Raw genomic sequence first — 22,532 nt, forward strand, 5'->3', positions numbered from 1 at the left:
TAGTTTTATTCTGTTGTAGAGTTTTAATGCAGATTTTGAACCAAACTACGTAGAAAAACGGGTATAGGTCTGGTTTTATTAAAATGTATTTTTATAAAACATCATTCGACAAAATTTTGGACAAATTATTAATAGCCAATACATGGACCCGAAGGGACAAAGATTGGAAGACCACTGTTCCCTGATAACAGGTCGCAGTTCCTTTCACCACATGCTTGCTCTATATGATGGATTGAACGTCTTGATTTGAACTGAATTTGGAAAAACGTAGATTCTGTATTTGGATATGAATTGGGCCCAGTAGTTTTAGAAAACACTTGAGGTTCATTTATAAATTGGATTTGTTTTTAAAACAAAAAAAAATTGTTATTCAGTAAATTCAAACAAAAACAATTCTACCAAAAATGAATTTATTGATATATTTATGTCCTCATACATATGCAGTGTCAACTCTCCCTCACAGCACAATCTTTTATTACACTTTAATAAATTCTCTGTGCATGTTTCTATAAATGTTTCTTCATTAAAAGTGTTTTTTTTTCTTATTAATCTGTGTATTTAATGAGAAATAAAACTGTAATGAGTGACAGGTGGACTTGATTATTTAAAGAAAACAGATTAAATATTTAAAGTCTGGAAACTAATTAATGTTCCACAACCAATATAAAAATTTTCTCTGCTTCATATATTGCCAATAATATTTTCTCCACTTTAAGAATGAATTGCTTTTAAATTAGATTTTGAAGCTGTTATGTATAACCGTAGTTAAACATAATTGTTCTCACAATAATAAACGGACTTCATTTTGTCTGCAAACCAGAATGATCTGAGGAGGAGAAAAGATGCCTGTTATTTGTCATTGGTAGATTAGTGAAACTCAAGACATAATAATTTACTTGCAGTTTTTTTTTTTTTCTGGGGTTGCAGGAAAGTTCCCCTCGTTCAAACAAATTTAAATTTTCTTTTCTAGACAAATTTTTAAAAAAAAGCACAATTAAGATGTCCAAGTCCAAATGCTCATAGCCGTAAGAACATGTCTTCTGTTTTTATTTCAACTCTTTGCATTTTGAGCGCTGCTCTCTCAGTCCCATTCGTCCTCGTCCCTGTAGGGGTTGTCCTCTCTGGGCGGCTCCTGGAATCGGATGTTTGCCAGCATGTCCCTCATGGCCACCATCAGACGATTCACCTCCTGGTTCAGCTCCTGGCCGACTCGCGCTACTTCCATGTCATCCTCCTGTCTCAGTCCGCCCTGAAAATGAGGGGGGGGGGAAACTTCATAATTTAACTAGGAACCAGCTCGATTATTCTCTACTGTTGAGATCAGGTGGTTTTTGTAGCAAACAAGATGATGCATTTCCATGTAAAGAACATCCAGACTCTCTCTCTCTCTCTCTATATATATATATATATATATATATTCCACTTTACTTTATTACTTTTATCCATTTTATATCTCTTCCTCTCTTTAAGTAGATAATAATATCAGGAAGGATGCAGATGGAAACATGTAGAGGGCATGTCTGTTTACTCATGTACAGCTGACCCCAGGATGTTCATCTGTACAGAGTTTAGTAAAACTATTCATACACCTTTAACATTTCTAGCAGAAAACGAACACTGCCCATCGTCCGGAACACACCGCTGCTATGGTAAAACATGGCGGTGGCAACATCCTGCAGTGGCATAAGATATTTTTCTTCAAAAAGGCATAAGTAAGGCTCTACAAAGTTGTTGACTAAGGGCGTTTAAATAAATTTGCACAACACAATTTTTTAATGTGTAAAAAATAGAAGAAAAGGCAAACAAAGTACAGCTAAAATACTTTGAGTTTTGTAATTGTAACATGTCAATGTTTAGTGGATACTTTTGCAAAGCAGTATTCATGTTTATGTACGGTTGGGTTTCTTAAGTTACAAAAATGCATTGGATTACAAGAACATTGACGAGGGAAAGTGAGTAATACTTATGAACCCCTGAGTACACACGTGTCTCTGCTTAACCTCGTTTAAGGTCGTTCTGCTGCTCGCGAATCACAAGCAGCATCCTGTAGCAGCACTCTGCAGCCTTTAGGTCCCAACCAGTGCACATATTATAAGAACATTACTGTCCAGGGGATCCATCCATCCACTGGTAAATGGTAAATGTCCTTTCCTTGTGTAGCATTAGTCATTCAGCCATTCGGTCACACGCTGGGCCAGTCTGACAGCAGTGAGGCTGCCACGCACCGCAGACTCCTGCTGCTGCTGACTTTATTCTGCATCAAATCACTTCGTTCCACAATCTTCTGTTAGCCCTTACAGTTTTCAGTGGTTATGGGTTTGTGAGATGGACCACAGGCACAATGCTAAAGGTGTGACTTCAACCCGTCCTTCCGTGTTGGGACCGTTCAGTTGGTCTCAAGGATGGATAAACACATGTAGATCAATGAACAACATGATCGGAAAGGGGCTTTTCATTTGGAGATGATCTCATCCTCGTTCTAATTTTGACAGAAGAACAAAAGGAGAAATGGCCTTATAACAAACAAAAAGGCTCTCGATGTTCTTTAGGGATTAAGTTAGGGATCTGTTTCTGCCTCACAAGATCAAGATCCCAAGTGTTTTGTATTTTTGTTAATGATAGATGGCAGGAGCCTTTCTGGCCTGAGAACACTTTGGGATCCTTCAGGAATAAGCTGGAGACAGTCGTTGGCCAGAGAAATCTATGGATTATCCTTTTGGACCCGTCACATCTGCAACCCGACTTCATGCGAGCCAAAGAGGGGTTGATGTACGGAAAGATGGCAGGTCGGTGCATGACCTTCATGTTTCAGATCTGCCTGCAGTCAACAAAAAGCCGACGCTACGACACGAAAACTAAAGCTCACTTTAAACAAGTCAAGCAGTTTATGCACTGCTGTTGACCCAAAACAACTTTTCACTTCTTTGAAAACCTGATTCATTCCCCAAAAAAATTCTATTCAGCAGATGTAATAAAATTCACATTTAAATTAAGTTTTGTACAAAATCCGACAGTACGTATTTTGTTTTTTTGCTCTCTTTTTTTTAAGGAGCGTTCTGTTCCTGTTAAGAAACAAAGACTTTCAGTTCTCAAAGATGGGATGCTAAAAGCCTGAAACACTGTAAAAAAAAACACAACAGATAAAAGCTTTGGACAAAATGAAATGATCAACTTTAGTTCAGTAAAACCAACTTCTTAATGTACCACAATCACAACAGCTTTAATCAATTTACTTAAAAGACAATCAAATCAAAATTCAACAAAATGAGCAACTGTAAACTTTATTACACACAATTCAAAGTTTGAACCAAACAACATGTCTAAGAAGGTTTGACTTATTTAATCAAAAATGATTTAACACTAAGAAAGTACTGTATGTGTTACCAAAATGCCACAGCTTTCTCCTGGCACTTTTCTAAAAGCCTTAGAGGATAGTAAAATATGAAAATAAAACTGGAAGATCAACTAGGGGAAGTCACCTATTTATTTTCCACACATCAAGGATTCTATATATAAAAAAGAGGTTGAATAATAACTAAGGAACTCAGTGACATTTCCACACAGCAGTCCTTCATCATCCCAATGAATAAGTCTCATTAATAGCAACCATGCTGCAAAGACAAACAACTTTGTGAATGTTTTCATTGTTGTTCACCAACACGCTGGCAAATGGGAGACAAAATTAACTGCAAAAAGGTCATATGCCTTAATAGATGCTCTATAGTTGTTGTCCCTTTAGGCTAACCATGAGCTTTGGAAGGAAATGTTTCATCAGTCAAGGGCATGTGCTAAAATACAGTATTTCTTCCTAGCTGTTAGCAGCACAAATGTTTCCACAAAGCCTGCAGTGTGCTGCGGCCTAATAGCTGTATCTATGTAACTGCCAACCAGAAAACTAGAGATGAAGCGCCACAACAATGTTTATGAGGGCTCAGGCAACATCATAAAAATTAGTGAAACTATGAGGAAAAGAACAAAAAGTCTCAGAAAATACTTGGAGGATTCATGCGTAAGATTCACGAGTACGATCGGCTAAGGGGTTTGCATTTAATTCAGCATTTGTAAAAGACCAAATAGTGGTCCTTTCAAGCACTTGTGAGTTAATGTGGAAAGACAGATTCAACCTCCATGCAAGCAGATTAAATTGATCAAGAGGTCATGACAATGATTGTCTTCAGAGAAATTACATGGGATTCAACAGCAGTAAACACATGCTGACCTAAAAACATCCTTCCATATATCATATTTAAATGGCAATCCCTTAAACACTAGAACAAATTGAATCAGGTGATAAACAAGATCATTGGTTCAAATAAGCTCTCTGTGAATAAATTATGATTCATCCATGCATAAGGTCACATGCCTTAGTAGAAGTAGAATCATTGCTGCTTACATCTACAATGATTCTTTCTATTCTCCTAAATCAGCAGTTTGAGCTCAAACAGCACAAAAAAACTGCTACAGGAATCCTTTATTTATTTATTAAGTTAAAATAATATTGCTATCTTCGCTGCACACAGATGTATTATTTTTTTTTGTTATTTTTTTCCCCATTAGTAGATTTGCTTGTTTATGGATGTGCTGCTAAACAACCCAAGTTGGCTTTGTCTCAAAGTCATGAACCGACAGCTGGAAATTGTTCTTTGGGATTTTCTGGTGGGAGCAAAGTTTATGGTCCAATTTTCCAGATCCTGACATAGCAACCAAATGTGTCACTTATTATGTAGTCAATGAAATGGGCTTTGATGAGATGAAACACTCAGGAGTATTAAAAAAAAATCTGCAGAGCAAAAGCTTTTTCAAATCGCTGTTTGTAAATGTTTTGATAGGTAGATGTATTGATTTTTATTCACTAAGATCTTTGTAGAGGACATTTCTATTTCATGTAAATTCAATGAACAACAAAGGGTTTATTTTAGATCCACTGTGGTCAAACTGATAGAATTACCACTGGTGGTGCATGGACTGTCAAAGCATGAAAGGTTTTCTTTGGATTCTGTTTCGTTCTTTGCTTGTTTGCAGTACAAACCTGAATAAAGCAGCATGTAGTGAACAAACACATCACAAAATATGGGTCACACTAAATAACATGTAAGCAGCAGATGGCCAGTATTTGAAAGTAATCTCTTTGTTGGTTGTAAGCAATTATTATAATAATTATTATAATTATGTTAAAATTGTGCACATTTTGACATAATAAAATCTAGGAAACTGGATTAAATTGTCTCCATGTCTCGGACTGTTAAAGTGCTCAAGTTATGCTCACTTGAGCATAACTTTTCTACTTGAATGAATTTTACATCAAAATTAATAGGCTTAAACTCAAAGATTCCCCTGAAATTGGTCAGGTACTCAACATGCCTGAAAAAGCAAAAACTCTGAAAAATCTCCAGAAACCTAAAGAGCACACTGCAAAAAAAATAGCAAAGTAAGACTCGTTGGTAGTAATGTGGGATGATTAACTTTACAGAGTTGTGAATGCATTAAGAATTATTCACCGATGCATTAATCTCATAAAATCAGAGAAGCATCCATAACAAAATAGCACATGTCCAGGTCAGTCATTTACAGGCACTAGTTTCATCACATAAAACCAAGATCTAAAACCAGGACAGAACTTTGCAGCGTTTAGATTTCTAGTACAGCATTTATGATTTCTTTTTTTCCCCAAACACTACATCAACTTTCTCTTATTTTTGCTGTAAGAGAAGCTTGGCTCTTATTTGGACAGAGGTTAGGCACATCCCTCTGTCCAAATGTGACAGGAAGTTCTGCATAAACCCTTAAGGCTACAGGAAGTAGAATATTAAGGACTGCTTTACTTCCCGCCTGTCGAAGAAGCAAGTTTATATCGACTGTAATGACCAAACTCTGGACACAGAGTAACAGAATTTAAGAGACAAATAACTTGTGTCTGTGGGGTTTACAGCTGTGATCACATGTCATCTCCACATGCACAGCATGGGTTCTTAATTAGTGCTTTCAGCTCATATTCAGTGCCAATGTCTTTGGATATATTAGCAGTTTCCTCTTTAGAGCGTAGAGAGAGAAATTCACAAACTACTCCTGGAACCCACCGAGTTGACATCAGGGTAATAATGTGGGTCTTTATTGTGATTTTGTTCTGCCATTTATGTGACATAATTTGAATGATTTAATCTTTCCAAGAATCCAGCAGCAGAACTTGTGTAGCTCACCTGAAGGTTGAAGTTTGGGAGCAAAGAACGGAAAAACAGCGACAGCGTGCTCTCATTGGATGCACCAGCATGCTGCCTGAATGTGAAGACACAAAAATCACTAAATCGGGACAACGCTTTAAATTTATAATGAACTAAAGTTAGAAGAATGCTTGTTCTATGAAGATCAGAAATGCATGCACATGAATGCATCACATCACCTTTCTGGTCTGGTGTATGAAATCACAGAGTCCAGTGGAGGCAGAGGGTCAAAACCCATCACAGGCTGAATGGTCACCTCCTACAAGAGTCAAAAATATACCGTACATTTTTTTAATTATCACCTTCAAAGAAACTATTGGCTTTTTAAACTTTCTGCTGCATTGCTGATGGCTACAGCCTGGAAAGAACAGAGTTCATCACAGCCAAGAAAACGTCTGGACTTTAAATAGAAGAAACACGAGTGTGTTCTCAAGGTTTGGATCATGAGTTGGTAAACTTTGTTGTGGAGTGGAGCCGGGCTTTTTTGCCTGTCGGTTTGAAGAAGAAAAAAAAAAAAAAAAAAAACAAGAGCATGAGGATATGTTGAAATTTGTAATCTGTGTGCTGGAGCTGTGGAAATGTTGCTTCCATCAGCCTATTGGTGTTACGGCAATAATAATAGATAGGAAACCATAAAGCAGGGATGAGCTGATCAAGACTTGAGACCAATCAAAACTGGTCATTACATATTATAGTTAGAATAAAGTTATTGAAATCAGTGCTCCATCTATGACTGACAGATCAGTAGTGCTAGAGAAGAGTGAACTGGGATGCTGCACTTCACCAGGCGCATAAGCGACTGAGTGCTTTGTAAGAGTGTTTATACTCCTTGAACCTTTTCACATCTGTAGTTGTGCCATACTCTTTCCATTTTCATATGAAAGCTTAAGAAGTGCTTTGCAAGCTGCTTTATACTTCTTTACTACTGTCACTGCTGTGCTTCTTAAATCTTCATTCTGCTGTTTATTCACTCATTTTCTCCAAAAGACCCATATGAAGTAGCACAACATGTGAAAATTAAGGCCGATTCCACCACAATGTTTTACTGCAGCTTTAATTCGGTCCAGTTGACATGAAAACCACAAACTGCAGGGTGACGACAGCGATCAGGAGTCATCCTGATGACTCCTGATCATCAGGAGTCATCAGGATGACTCCATGTTAGTCTAACATTAGTCTAACATTGAGACTAACATGCCTCAATGTTAGTCAACATTGAGGCATGTTGACTAACATGCCTCAATCAAGAGCCAGATTTAAAACTTGGGGTCGGAGTATCGACATGCTTGCTAAAAATAGAGTAAGTTTTGCCATATTAGAAAACAGCTGTGCAGGAGATTTTAAAGATATCTACAGAGAGAACAATAAATACGCTCAGATATGGATTTGTTTTTCTATTTAATAAACCCATCAAAACTACAAACTCCTAACATTTTCAGTTTAGTGCATCAATTCACACCATGTGTTTTAATGCAACTTTTATGATATTAATAAATAAAGAAAGTGTTAAAGGAAATGGAAATATGCAGGATGATTCATTCCTTCATTTGTTGCATCAAAACTACTGTGACTATCAAATAAGAACATTATGTTTTATTCTCCTTTGAAATCAAATTTAATCCAATTTAAAGAAAATCTGATATTGACATCAGCACATAAAGCCTGATCCATTCAATTTTCTGAGAGACAATGTCATTGGAAACTCAGCTGGTTACTTCTTACAAGAGGCAGAGTCGAGGTGGCTTCTTTAATCTCAGAGAGGAGAACATGGCGATGGATGTTTCTTGGTGCACTCTGGTATCTCTGCTTTCTCCTAGAACAGAGCGATAAATGACAACACTTACCAAAATTAATGAACTATTAATATAGAGTCCAAGTTCATCCGAGAATAAATACGTTGAACCCACTTAGCTCTTTAAGCAACATATGGTTGATCTAAGTATTGGCATTTTTACGTAACATGGCTCGTCTTCGTTTGACGCATCACAATGCCGGCAGAAATATGGGTGAGGGCAAGCAAGCAGGAAGTGTACAGCTTACTTGTTCTCACAGTCCTCTACGAGAGGATCTTTGGCATCGACCCGGCGAAGCACCTCCTTCACTGACTCCTCCAGCCAGAGCATTACCACCGCCTCCTTCCACAGGCTGTACGTTCTCCCCACATACAGAGCCGTGAGCTCAGCCAAAGCTGGTGGCTGCCTGGAGACACATGACGTTTGGTGGATTTGAAACAATGATCTTTATCTGCAGCATATGTTACATAAAGTTTTTTTTTCTTGGTTATACAGTGTGGACAGATCAATTTTAGCATGCAGCATTTATCCAGTAGCATTTGTGCGTTATGCGCTACACTAGGAAGAAAAAGGAGACCTACCCTATCTGACTCTTTGGACCAAAGAAGCTATGGGAAGAGACTGTGCTGTCAGGCTGAACAGTGCATAGATCCAGCAAAGGCATCAGAACTGCAAAACAACACAATTACAGCCGGAAATAAATTATGAAAACCTCTCTATAAGTTGTGCTCTTAAACAGAGGGTGTGTGAAGGATTTCATCTAACCTCCAGGGAACATTATGAGAGCGCTCTGCAGCATCTGGTCAGCTTGTTGCCTCTGTTTGTCACTTTCTTCAGGATCCACATCATCTTGCTGACTCAGGTGGAAATGACAGAGTGCGCAGGAGAATGCAAAGTTTGGCAGCTGAGACAGATTTCTATGCTCCTGGAAAAAAAAAAGAGTTATATAAAACAATTTCAGTATCAGATTTCTAATGAATTAAGTGTTGCACACAAAGGCCCAATTTTACCTCCCAGTCCTGATACAGCTGAAGGAGAGGCTTGTACTCTCTGGAACGAAGCATGAGGAAATCGATGAGCAGCAGCATGCAAAGCGGGTCGGAGTCTGGGTCTAAACTATGAGACACAAAACCACAAGTAAAGCAGTCACTTAAAGCACTTAGAAACATGTAGACATAATATAATGAGAAGTCTAATATTGTTTTATAATGATTTACAGAAAACTGTGAAAAATGTTTCATTTAATGGTTTATTTATATGTAATGAAGCATCAGAACCTATATTAATATTTTATCTACGAACATATTCATCAATTTTAAATCTGAGGTACAGATCAAAGACAACAAACATTGTTAACATATCTGACTAAAGCACCTTCTTCCCTGATCCAGCCTGTTATTGTAGACAGACAGTAGCAATCCGCTGTGATCTTCAAAGTCTTACTTTGGATCCAGTTTTCTATCCTAACCCCAATTTAAACTTCTACACAAGTTCATCCCTGATTTGTCTGCTGTGTTACGTTGTTTTCATGATGTTGTTTGTTCGCGAATGTTGTCTGACTAATTCTGTGCTCTAATTGAGAGGCTTCTCTGGGCAATTGGATGTTTTCAGAGTGAACTGAATACAAATGTCTGACTCACTTTTCAGATTTGAAAAAGTGTTGAAAACATCCTTAACTTTTGCATCAGAATTATGCAACATATTGTGTTGGTCTTTCAATGAAATTCCCAAAAAGGCGAAATAAAAATTGCTGAAGTTTGTGGAAAACATTAAAAAGATTAAGAGGAAAGAATACTGTTGCCAAGAACAGTAATGTCGGCATGCAGAGCAGCAGCTCATGGGACTCTACATAAACTACTCTTCTAAATATTGCATCCAGTGCAACTGTAACATCAAGTACTGAGATTCTGCAGCAATTTTGATCCAGTGAGTAGATCGACTTCGGATAATCACTTTTAAGAGAACTACAACATTTTCAGGAAGTGCAGCAAAACCAAAATATCAATACTTGCACACAATACACAAAAAATTAGGGCAAATGTCCATCTAAATTTCAGACAATGAGCAGCAGACCAGTTTATGAATGCAAAATTCATATTCATGGCTTCCTTATTTAAATAATACCTTGCATGTATCATAATAGTCGCAGCTTGAATTTTCTTTTTAATGAACAAAATGCTAGTCAGAAATGAATTTAAATAAACCCATAATAATTCAAAGTGAAATTCTGTTAGGTTTGACTTTCAAAAGACTTTCTTCTTTTACCAAAGGATCAGTTTGCAGTACTCCAAAGCGGTCCGTGGGCATCCTCTCTTCTCCAGGAACATCATGTGCTTATAAAGAGCCAGATAAAATGCTCTGCAAACAAGGATTATTAAATTACTGGATTGCTGAGCCATAAAACATAATGAATTAAGTTCAAATCGTTAATCTGGGGTCAAACTGACGCCTTCCAACACCAGGAGATAAAAAAAAAAAAACAAGAACACAGCCAACCTGTTTTCTGGTCGCAAATAATCCAGCTGGCTGGTTCCTGATGTTAGGCTGAATAAAGGGTGAAAAGCACACTCGAAGCTGTACAAAGCCCGTTCTGCACAAAGAATAAAAAGAAAAGACATTTTTCTAAAGGACTTCATAACATATATTGTTGCTGCCCAATGAGGAAAAGCAGGGAACAACAATGAAACAAACATGCTCTGGCAGTCATAATCTTATTTACAATCTTGCCAGTACGTCTTTACAACCTAAAATGATCAAAACTGAGAACCTCTGTCTTATGGTAAAGTTGGGCTGATGGCATGTAAATCAATTATCCAGGGTGGAAGAGTCACAAATTACATTTGTGACTCTTCCACATAGACTAAAAAATGTTAAAGTCCAGAGTCTGTGATAATAAACATAGCATTGTGCTTTAAATGAAGCCTGAACCCTGATTGCCTAACAGAGGCTGGTTTGTTGAGTCACATTTTGCAAAAGCGCACAGCTCTGAAATGATTCAATTTGATAAACTCATAAACAAAAATAGGATACATCAGTTTATTTGTCATCATTTTTGGCCAAAGTCACTGACAAACATAATTGTAAATGTGAAGCAAAAAAAATGCACTGATCTCTGCAGGATTTTAAAAAGTAGCTTTTTAATTTAGTTTCACCTTTACTTTAAGGATTCTCACAAGACCAAGAATAGTGAAATGTAATGATCTAGACACAATATTCCGCTTGTCCTCTTAGGATACGATGATGAAAACCAGACTTATAATTGACAGCATTTTGTAAAGAGAGGCTGCATCGTTTCATGTTTGTGCCAAAATCAGTTGTCTATAAAAAAAGGACAAACTTGGAACAGATCGACTTTGTTTTCTAAAATAGATCAGCCTGCGAGGCTTTATGGACGAACCGACAAATGAGTTAGAATTGCAATATGAAAAACCACCACGTTCAAATCAATTGAGGAATGTTTTACAGGGTCGTTTGTGGGTAATACTTGATACTAACCAAAGTAAATAAACTTAAATCTTCACATCAGGCTTTCAGAGTGCATGCAAAACACAAATCATTTGTTCCTAAAAAAAAAACTGACATTGGGTGCAAAGAGTTCCTCTAAAAACTTCAGCTCATAAAACTCAATGCATTCTAGTTTTGTCCTCACCGATGAGGTCGCGCGCCATCTCTTGATCCTCCTGTATCCTGCAAACATCAGAAAGCTGCAGCAGGGAATCGATGTGATACGGGTTTAGCTGAAGCAGAGCCTGCAGAAAATAAAGCGGAAAACAGAAATATACCGCTGGATTTTAGTAAATAAAGATAAATTTAAAATATGGAGTTTCTGCAGGCAGTGCCTTCTCTGATGTTAAACAGTCGCCATCAGAAGGAGGAAACACTAAAACGGGACCGATCCGAAGGATCCGATAATCTCCATATATAAAGGTGGAAACATCTCAATGTTTTCTATCTAAATGTTTAGTAAAGAGCCATAACCAAATTAAATACATACAATATGAACTTCAAATATAAAAATAGAACAATTTAAAACAAGCAAAAATAAATAACTACAAGAAAGTAAAAAATTAAAACAAAACTCAAACATAAAATAAACCAATATCTGGAAAAATGTCTTATTTTGCTTTTTATCTTTTGTTCTATTTAATATAACTGTTTGTCTGGTTGGACTCAATAGGTTCACTTTGAAATTAATTTTCTGACAATAAGTCATGGTAAAATACAGGAGGGACATTAGACATTAATTTCTTTACAGCAAAGTAAAGACAGATATCTATGATTATATTTGCTGCCTTGAGATGACCACAAACAGAGCAGCAATGGAAAACTAAAGGACTTCTTTGTATCTTTATGTAGATTTTGAACACCTTCTCCTGTCCATGAGACTCTTGATTCTTGATTTAGGATTTTTGTTCATAAAATACACAATATTTTATCGCATGTTGAAAATTTGGACCATTATTATCTAAGTTATATAAGTTGGCAGTGAGCTTTCCATGTCACTACCTTTTTTTCTAACCCTTGGTGATTGCTGCAAAGGAAACAAATAGATGCAGAACATCTTAATTTTTACATATGCAAATGTTTAAACTTTAAAAACTTTGTGCTTTTAACTTTGTTTGAAGCATTTACAGACCTTTTCTAAGAATTTTTAGAGTTCTTAGAAAACTTTTTGAGTTCTTTGGCACACATGAGGTGTTTCCAATATGCTTCCCTCAAAACCTAATTACAGTGAACCCTCGTTTTTCGCGGGGGTTACGTTCCAAAAAGAACCCATGATAGGCGAAATCCGTGAAGTAGGAACCTTTATTTTTTTTACAATTACTATACAATGAAATACTCCATAATACATTGAAACCAAAGAACAAAACCTTTTTACAGGCCCAAGCATTTGTTTAACAAATAAAAGTACTGTATAAACGTTTTTTTTTGTTTGTTTTTGTTTTTTTACAAATAACTACTGTACTGTAAAATAATAATTTCAATCATCAATACGAACTGAAGGCTTCAAATTGCGGAGATCAGCGCCGCCCCACCGCGACCCGAGTCCTTGGATTAGAACGGGAGAAAATGAAAAATGATTATGAAAAAAACAAAACAAAGTACAGTAGGACAAATAGTGACTTACATGTCACTACACTGCTCTTCTGACTGAGCCGCTGCATCCTGACTCCGCTCTGTAGCGTTTTTTGTTTTTTTCTTCTAAAGCCCACGGTGCAGGTGTGTTTTTTCGAGAGAAGAACATAGTTATCGGTAGTTGTTGTCGCTCTTTTTTCTTCTGGGCAAAAAGATTCTTGAAATTGGCAAGCTTTTTCACGTACGTGTACATATTAAACCGCGACGTTACTGACACACAGGTAGAGAAGAAGCGGAGAGACTGTTTAGCCAATCAGAATGCAGAACACAATGCACAATGCAAATCCGTGAAGCAGCGAGACCGTGAAAGGTGAACCGCGATATAGCGAGGGTTCACTGTACACTGAATCGTCCCTGAATAGTTTGATGTCTGTGTTTTAACTGCTGGAGCTGTTTAGGCAAACTATGTCCTACTGGAGCTGCTCCTCTGACTACAGCCTGGTAAAAAAAAAATGTGGGTTGTTAATAAAAGTGCATTTCCACTGCAGGAACCATTTCAGGAAGTCCATCCATCCATCCATCCATCTTCCTCCGCTTATCCGAGGTCGGGTCGCGGGGGTAGCAGCTTCAGAAGGGAGGCCCAGACTTCCCTCTCCCCGGCCACTTCTTCCAGCTCTTCCGGGGGAATCCCGAGGCGTTCCCAGGCCAGCCGAGAGACATAGTCTCTCCAGCGTGTCCTGGGTCTTCCCCGGGGCCTCCTCCCGGTGGGACGTGCCTGGAACACCTCACCAGGGAGGCGTCCAGGAGGCATCCTGACCAGATGCCCAAGCCACCTCAACTGGCTCCTCTCGATGTGAAGGAGCAGCGGCTCTACTCTGAGTCCCTCCCGGATGACTGAGCTTCTCACCCTATCTCTAAGGGAGAGCCCAGCCACCCTACGGAGAAAACCCATTTCGGCCGCTTGTATCCGCGATCTCGTTCTTTCGGTCATGACCCAAAGCTCATGACCATAGATGAGGGTGGGAACGTAGATCGACCGGTAAATCGAGAGCTTCGTTTTTTGGCTCAGCTCTCTCTTCACCACGACGGACCGGTACAGCGCCCGCTTGACAGCAGACGCTGCGCCAATCCGCCTGTCGATCTCCCGCTCCCTTCTTCCCCCATTCGTGAACAAGATCCCGAGATACTTAAACTCCTCCACTTGGGGCAGGACACCCCCCCTGACCCGGAGAAGGCACTCTACCCTTTTCCGGCTCAGGACCATGGCCTCGGATTTGGAGGCACTGATCCCCATCCCGGCCGCTTCACACTCGGCTGCGAACCGCTCCAGCGAGAGCTGCAGATCACGATCCGATGAAGCCAAAAGGACCACATCGTCTGCGAAAAGCAGAGATGAGATCCTAAGGCCACCAAATCGGATCCCCTCAACACCTTGGCTGCGCCTAGAAATTCTGTCCATAAAAGTGATGAACAGAATCGGTGACAAAGGGCAGCCCTGGCGGAGTCCAACTCCCACCGGAAACGAGCCCGACTTACTGCCGGCAATGCGGACCAGACTCTGACACCGGTCATACAGGGACCTGACAGCCCGTATCAAAGGGCCCGGTACCCCATACTCCCGGAGAACCCCCCACAGGGCTCCCCGAGGGACACGGTCGAACGCCTTCTCCAAGTCCACAAAACACATGTAGACTGGTTGGGCGAACTCCCATGCACCCTCCAGGACCCTGCCGAGGGTGTAGAGCTGGTCCAGTGTTCCACGACCAGGACGAAAACCACACTGCTCTTCCTGAATCCGAGGTTCGACTATCCGACGGACCCTCCTCTCCAGGACCCCTGAATAGACCTTGCCAGGGAGGCTTAAGAGTGTGACCCCTCTATAATTGGAGCACACCCTCCGGTCCCCCTTTTTGAACAGGGGGACCACCACCCCAGTCTGCCAATCCAGGGGAACTGCCCCCGATGTCCATGCGATATTGCAGAGTCGCGTCAACCAACACAACCCTACAACATCCAGAGCCTTAAGGAACTCCGGGCGGATCTCATCCACCCCCGGGGCCTTGCCACCGAGGAGCTTTTTAACCACCTCGGCAACCTCGCCCCCAGAGATTGGAGAGCCCAACCCAGAGTCCCCAGGCTCCGCTTCCTCAGTGGAAGGCATGTTGGTGGGATTGAGGAGGTCTTCGAAGTACTCTGCCCACCGACCCACAACGTCCCGAGTAGAGGTCAGCAGCACACCATCCCCACTATAAACAGTGTTTGTGCTGCACCGCTTCCCCCCCCTGAGACGCCGGATGGCGGACCAGAATCGCCTCGAAGCCGTGCGGAAGTCTTTCTCCATGGCCTCTCCAAACTCCTCCCACGCCCGAGTTTTTGCCTCAGCAACCGCCCGAGCCGCATGCTGCTTCGCCCGCCGGTACCCATCAGCTGCTTCCGGAGTCCCACAGGCCAAAAAGGCCCGATAGGACTCCTTCTTCAGCCTGACGGCATCCCTCACCGAAGGTGTCCACCAACGGGTTCGAGGGTTGCCGCCGCGACAGGCACCGACAACCTTGCGGCCACAGCTCCGATTGGCCGCCTCGACAATGGAGGCACGGAACACGGTCCACTCAGACTCCATGTCCCCCACCTCCCCCGGGACGTGTTCGAAGTTTTGCCGGAGATGGGAGTTAAAGCTCCGTCTCACAGGGGATTCCGCCAGACGTTCCCAGCAGACCCTCACAACACGTTTGGGCCTGCCAGGTCTGACCGGCTTTCGCCCCCACCACCGGAGCCAACTCACCACCAGGTAGTGGTCAGTGGACAGCTCCGCACCTCTCTTCACCCGAGTGTCCAAGACATACGGCCGCAGATCCGATGAAACGATGACAAAGTCGATCATCGAACTGCGGCCTAGGGTGTCCTGGTGCCAAGTGCACATATGGACACCCTTATGCTTGAACATGGTGTTCGTTATGGACAATCCATGGCGAGCACAGAAGTCCAGCAACAGAACACCGCTCGAGTTCAGGTCGGGCGGGCCGTTCCTCCCAACCACGCCTCTCCAGGTCTCACTGTCGTTGCCCACGTGAGCGTTGAAGTCCCCCAGCAGAACAAGGGAGTCCCCAGGAGGAGCACTCTCCAGTACCCCCTCTAAGGACTCCAAAAAGGGTGGGTAATCTGAACTGTCGTTCGGCCCGTAAGCACAAACGACAGTCAGAACCCGTCCCCCCACCCGTAGGCGGAGGGATGCTACCCTCTCGTTCACCGGGGTGAACCCCAACGTACAGGCGCCGAGATGGGGAGCAACAAGTATGCCCACTCCTGCCCGACGTCTCTCTCCCTGGGCAACTCCAGAGTGGAAGTATGTCCAGCCCCTCTCAAGGAGACTGGTTCCAGAACCAGAGCCATGCGTCGAGGTGAGACCGACTATTTCTAGCCGGAACCTCTCGACCTCACGCACTAGCTCCGGCTCCTTCCCCACCAGAGAGGTGACATTCCACGTCCCAAGAGCCAGTTTCTGCAACCGAGGATCGGACCGCCAGGGTCCCCTCCCTTGGCCGCCACCCATCACACAGTGCACCCGACCCCTATGGCCCCTCCCACGGGTGGTGGGCCCATGGGAGGGGGGGCCCATGTTTCCTCTTCGGGCTGAGCCCGGCCGGGCTCCATGGGTAAAAGCCCGGCCACCAGACGCTCGCCATCGTGCCCCCCCTCCAGGCCTGGCTCCAGAGTGGGGCCCCGGTGACCCACGTCCGGGCGAGGGAACACCAAGTCCAATGTTTTTACTCATCATTGGGGTCTTCAGGCTGCACTTTGTCTGGTCCCTCACCTAGGACCTGTCTGCCTTGGGTGACCCTACCAGGGGCATGAAGCCCCAGACAGCATAGCTCCTAGGATCATTGGGGCACTCAAACCCCTCCACCACGATAAGGTGGCAGCCCATGGAGGAGCATTTCAGGAAGTAGGAAAGTTTTTGTCCCACCTTATTCAAATCAGGAAAAAACAGACCTGTGAGGAAGGCAAGACCCTGAACTAAAGATGGAGTGGTGGGAAGGTGGTAAATATTTCTCAGTTTCTACTCATATATAGTTCACATTTTCTGTTAACTTTAAATTACATGGCACATTCAAATACACTGATAAAATTTATCAGACCTGTATTAAGAGAACATTTGTAAAGGTTCCAAAATGTTAAAATATTAACATTATAGTTACTTGGCAAAACAAATTGCAGAAGTTTAAGCTGGAACAAAATATTTAGCAATGACTCCACTAGATTCACAAAGCTTCATCTTGTAGATCAAAAGATAAAACAGGTTTAAGCTCCATGAGAGGAAAACTCACCACAATGTTGTTGGGATCCATGGACTCAACAGCATCTAAGAACTTGAACTGCGCTTGTTGGTAGTCCCGGTTGTGCTCAAAGGTGAAATAATGAACGCCATTCTTGGACTCCAGCAAGGTCATCGAGATTCCTGAGGAGGCAGAAATTAGGGTTACAAACTAAAAAGAATTTAAATACAAAGCATATGAGCTAATTTATGTTAAACTTGTATTAATATAACAATAAAAAAGGGGGAAAAAATTATGAATTAATTTTGACTAAAAGGGAAAACTATCAAATAAACTGGATTTATTTAGTAAAGCAAGATTTTATGTAACACTCTTTATTCTAAGGAATAAGATTTATACAAGCAAACAAAAAAAAGATTATGAGACTACTTTACTTTCAATTCAATAAAATAATTAAAATCTACAACAAGCCAAACCGTCAACTTTAAACCCAAAGATTATAATGCAAATTTGTGGTACCCTGCAGTTTAACATGACTAGTAATGTCGCTATTCCAGTGATTGTAGATTTTAATCACCGCTAAATTACTATAAAATAGATAAAGTAGTATACAAGACATTGTGGGTCAGTACGCATAACAGAATAACCTATTAGGAATTGCTCAGATGACCTGTTTAAAGCATAAACAAAAACAGGAACTGCGTGAGCAAGTTACTAAACACCTAAAACACAAGGCTCTGTGTGCAGATGAGGCTTGGCTTCAAAAGTTTCATAACCTAAATTGATATTTGTGGGGGGGAAAAATGCCATCAGGCCATGGCATGAATATCCATCAGACAGATAAGGTAATGAATCAATAAGGTTTTTCAGTTTGCGGACAATAAGCCAGTCTTTGTGATGACGTCATGGTCCCAAAAATGCTTTTAGTCAGTTTTATGTTGCCTGCAAATCTGGGAAACAGAAAAGTTTTGCTAAGCTACTTTCAAGCTCTTGTAAATGTTGCTATTCAAGCTCTCGTAATGAGAGCCTGAATAGCAACATTTACAACATTCTCGTAAAAGTTGCCATTCAGGTTTCCTAAAGAACAGCTGGATGTTGTAAATATTATTTAAATTAAGGAGAGTTGAACAGATATACAGAACAACTGAACTATGAAATCATGTGGCTCCTTATCATCTTGTGTTTTTGCTAAAATATTCATAAAACAAACTTTTTATTCAAAATATAACACTTTACAACCTCACACTTTGGTATATTTAATTGGGATGTTGTGTCGCAGACTGACACCAAGTAAAGCGTTTAACTTTACAATAATGTAGAAGGTTGTGTTGGTCAATCACATAAAAATTAAATATTTTGTTAATATTTAGTACTAAAGACCCACCGGGTCGGCTAAAGCGAGGCCAGCTCTCCTTTGGGCTGGTAATCCAAGTGCTGCGGTGAAAGTGCCTGTTTCTTTGCCTAGGTCTGTTCAGAAAGAAAAAAAACAACTTTATGAATCTTACACATCAAAATGACAAATACTTTTCATTTTTAAAACCTCTTACCTTTGATCACCCAGAACAGCCCGAGCTCCAAAGTATCTCTTCAGTTCAGTCTCTGGGTTGAGATTCCTGAGGAAACAGTCACTTTGTCAACATTGATGAGCTTCATAATTTTCAGTCTAAAACAAAATGTTAGACAACGATGAGAAAATTTTGTGGCAGGCAGGATCACTACCTTCTGGCAGCTAACGTTTCCCTAAAAATTAATCACGATCTAACAATCTACAACAATATTAGGAAAACATGTGATTTGCAGTAACACTGGTAAATGTTGCAATAGCAATATGACTCTAACAATGAATGTTGATGAGTGCTACAGTCTTTCTGCTTTTGGTAATAGCAAATATTGATGCCAGATCAAGAAGATTCAAAATGTCCACCTCAACAATGATTTATGGAAGAAGTTGCTCTGGTTACCGTCTGCTCTTTCAGCATTGGGACACCTTTACTCTAACTTCTTAATGCCTGGTCCACCTTACTACCATTTATCATCCAAACCTGTCCATGCTGCATTAAACTACTGATCAGATACTGGGACAGAGAGCTTGAATGCATGGCACTTAAAATTACTGGCCCACATTTATGATAGTCCAGTCAGTTCTTTTTGATAATCTTGTTGCGAACAGTAATACTGAGAAAATGATCAATTTGCGATATATTGTGCAGCCCTGGTCACAATGACCTAAAGATTAAAGTTGTGACATGTAAGGATTGACCACAACCAAATTTTTTTACAAACAACAATTTAATAAAAAGGAAAATATTATGTTTCATTAAATCTGAAAACATAAAACTCAATGCATTTATTTTTTATTCTAATTTAATTAAAGCATGATTTTCATCCTCTTTAGCTGCAATCTAAACGCACCCGACAAATCCGGCAGCAACTTCATGCTTTCACGCTCTGGTTTGAATCTATAAAGCTATATTTCTCTGCTTCTCCTATCTTCAGATGATAAGAAATATTCCAGCCTCGTCGATAATTTTACTCCATTGGAATCACTAATTTTCTTACGACCTTTATTTTAAGTCTGTGATAGAATGGCCGCAGTGCTAACTCTGCTGAATTGGCTCCTGTTGTGTAACAACTGAAACATGTAATCTTGCTAAATATATCCAATGCGTTATCATGACAGAGCACATTAAAATCAGAGTTGTGTTCATGTTTTTTGTCAGGTTTCTATGCATCTTCAGCATCAAACAGGTTGGTGTTCACACCTGTGTTCCACATGAAGCACAGATCTTCTGACTGAGCCGCCGCAGTCCTCACTTTGCAGACTCACACCGTTGGACAGCTCCAGGTTCTCCAGCAGTAAATCAATATTTTCAGGTGCGGCTCCCTAAAAGTAATAAAAATGCATGTTGAGTGAGTTGTGACGTCATATTAACTGTTATGTTGTTCCCAAGATTAGTAAAGATTCTGTGAACCGAGGCAGCACTGACTCCATAAACTCTATAACTGAATAATTAGCTGTAAAACATTCTGCCTTATAAACTGTTCTATTATTCTATGGATGTAAATTAGGCTCAGACTGAATTATGGAATTGTGCTGTCAGAATTGGATATATTCCATACATTTAATTGTCCATCCTCTGATGTCGTTTTAGTTTTCTTCTTTTTTTTCTTCTTTTTAACTCTGTCTCCCGACTGTAAAAGAAAAAACAACACAGATGACAGATACAAAATGTATCTTTAGATAAAACAGTACATTAGGAAGATAACTTCTTTCTAATTGTTTTAACTTTACCTTTGTGGACTCTTCCTCATGCTCTTGACCTTGATTCTCAACATCTTTGTTATTATTCTTTTTGGTTCCACTTGCTTTATTTTTCCCTGGATCTTCATCGGGTGAAACTCTATCTGACTCATTTTCTGCATCACATATCTGATAAAAAGAAGTCAAAAAGGTGTATTGGTGGGAATAAACCATAAAGTGTCAACATATTGCATGATAAAACTGGTCTTCACCAGATTCTAAAATGATTTCAGTAACTTCAAATGTACAAAAGCACACAACAGATCCTGAATTGACAAATGTTAAAGATAAAGCAGTCAGTCAGTGTCAGTACTCTGACAGTCAGCATATGCCAATGTATTCTCTATAACATTTATATTTTTGAGTAAGAGGCAACTTTACAAAGCAGAAATTTGTCCTAGATACATAATTTTTACACCAGTCAATAATGTAGGAATGAAACTAATTTACCCTCCACTCTGTTATTTTGGTTTCTCGCTAGACAAGCTTTAATTGTGTTAAACTTACCAGTACCTACTGAGTTGTTTAGTCTAACAAAACTACAGCATGTTAACATTTAACTGAGATTAACTGTTAGCATGTTTTAGCCCTGTAAGCTACCAGGAGCTGATGTAAACAACTGGAGACAAAAAGTACCGTTGCTGTACAAGAAACGCGTCACTCCATTTTTAATCGTCACCTTACCAGTTCATAAATGTTACTGAAGTTTTCCTGAGCCTTATTTTTCTTTGTCTTTCGGCTGCTACTGCTTTTGCTATTGGAAGGAGGAGAAACATTAGCAGCATTAGCAGCATTAGCAGCATTAGCCGTGTCCAGCTGCTCCTCCCCAACCTCAGCTTCAACCTGCTCCTCCGGGCTGTCTCCCAAACTTAGGTCCCCGAGGTCCAAGGCCTCCTGACCCCTCTGTTTCCCTTTGAGTCTTCTCAAGGCCCGTGTAGACATTGTAGGCTATGTGTGGCTTGACTAAATATAAACTGTATAGTGTTAAAATGTTGTTTTCATAGCTGTCAATGCCACACCAGTCAGATGAGGGTAAAATTCACAGACTCTTTCTTCTTCTAAGTGTTTACGGACAGTTAGGGTGAGGTCTCCCTCTAGAGGTTAGAGTGAACATAGCATCACTCCTTTTTCTTCTTTTTCAAATAAAATCAATTGAAATGTACTCAAGTTTGACAAATTGCTATTATTAAATAATGCATTTATTATATTAAAACAAACTAATCAGTGGAAACAACACTTTTCTTAGCATCACCAAGGGATGGACAGTCCTTCCTGGCCACCCAGTATTATAGTGATGGCCAAGCATAGCTACTTTTTCTACCTCGTGGAGGCTTTATTATGCAAAATTAAGTTTCTAAACTGTTGCAAACTGTGGCAGTCAGAGTCTGGTTGAGTCTGAAATAGCAAAGGATTTCCGTTATTTAGCACTACACTATGTGTCTTTTTTCCATATTTACTGTCATTTAGAAAGAACAGTGTGGTGTGTGACTGGTAGTTGTCTTCAAAATGCCGGTGTGAGAATGCTTCAGGGGAAAAAAAGACTCTGCAGACACAACTTCAGTTGAGCAGTGAAGGATTTTATTTCAAACTGCAGCTTGTATCAGAACAACCCAATTATGAGGATATTTGGCCCAGTTATAGAGGCCTCTAGACAGCACATACACAGTACCGATGTATAAGTCTTACTTTCAACAGAGTTTTTTCTACACCTTACATATCAGGTCTTCTTTAGATATTGGTTTATTTTGTCTCCACATTGTGCTGGGATCCATACTTGTCATTATGGATCCAATATGGGTGTGTTTGGAGCTTAGAGGTCTGCACCAAACACACCTGTAGGCCTTTTTGGTTTGTTTAGTTTTACTGTTTA

At 40.4% G+C, this 22,532-nt stretch overlaps 1 protein-coding gene across 1 annotated transcript; it reads right to left on the reverse strand.

Annotated features, from left to right (window-relative positions):
• Positions 1 to 393: 393 nt before the first annotated feature.
• Positions 394 to 21,733, reverse strand: tcf25 (TCF25 ribosome quality control complex subunit). The gene is made up of 18 exons (XM_028014195.1): positions 21,347 to 21,733; positions 20,654 to 20,791; positions 20,482 to 20,553; positions 20,124 to 20,245; positions 18,909 to 18,974; positions 18,746 to 18,828; positions 17,413 to 17,543; positions 11,661 to 11,760; positions 10,508 to 10,601; positions 10,277 to 10,369; positions 9,022 to 9,127; positions 8,777 to 8,936; positions 8,593 to 8,680; positions 8,259 to 8,417; positions 7,941 to 8,031; positions 6,398 to 6,477; positions 6,198 to 6,273; positions 394 to 1,249 (listed from the first exon to the last, which is right to left on the reverse strand). Exons 1-18 carry the CDS (start codon positions 21,602 to 21,604, stop codon positions 1,082 to 1,084), a joined length of 2,085 nt encoding a protein of 694 aa, XP_027869996.1. The 5' UTR covers positions 21,605 to 21,733; the 3' UTR covers positions 394 to 1,081.
• Between the last annotated feature and the right edge of the window lie 799 nt (positions 21,734 to 22,532).

Source organism: Xiphophorus couchianus, chromosome 4, assembly GCF_001444195.1.
Source record: "Xiphophorus couchianus chromosome 4, X_couchianus-1.0, whole genome shotgun sequence".
In the NCBI taxonomy this organism is placed as follows: domain Eukaryota; kingdom Metazoa; phylum Chordata; class Actinopteri; order Cyprinodontiformes; family Poeciliidae; genus Xiphophorus; species Xiphophorus couchianus.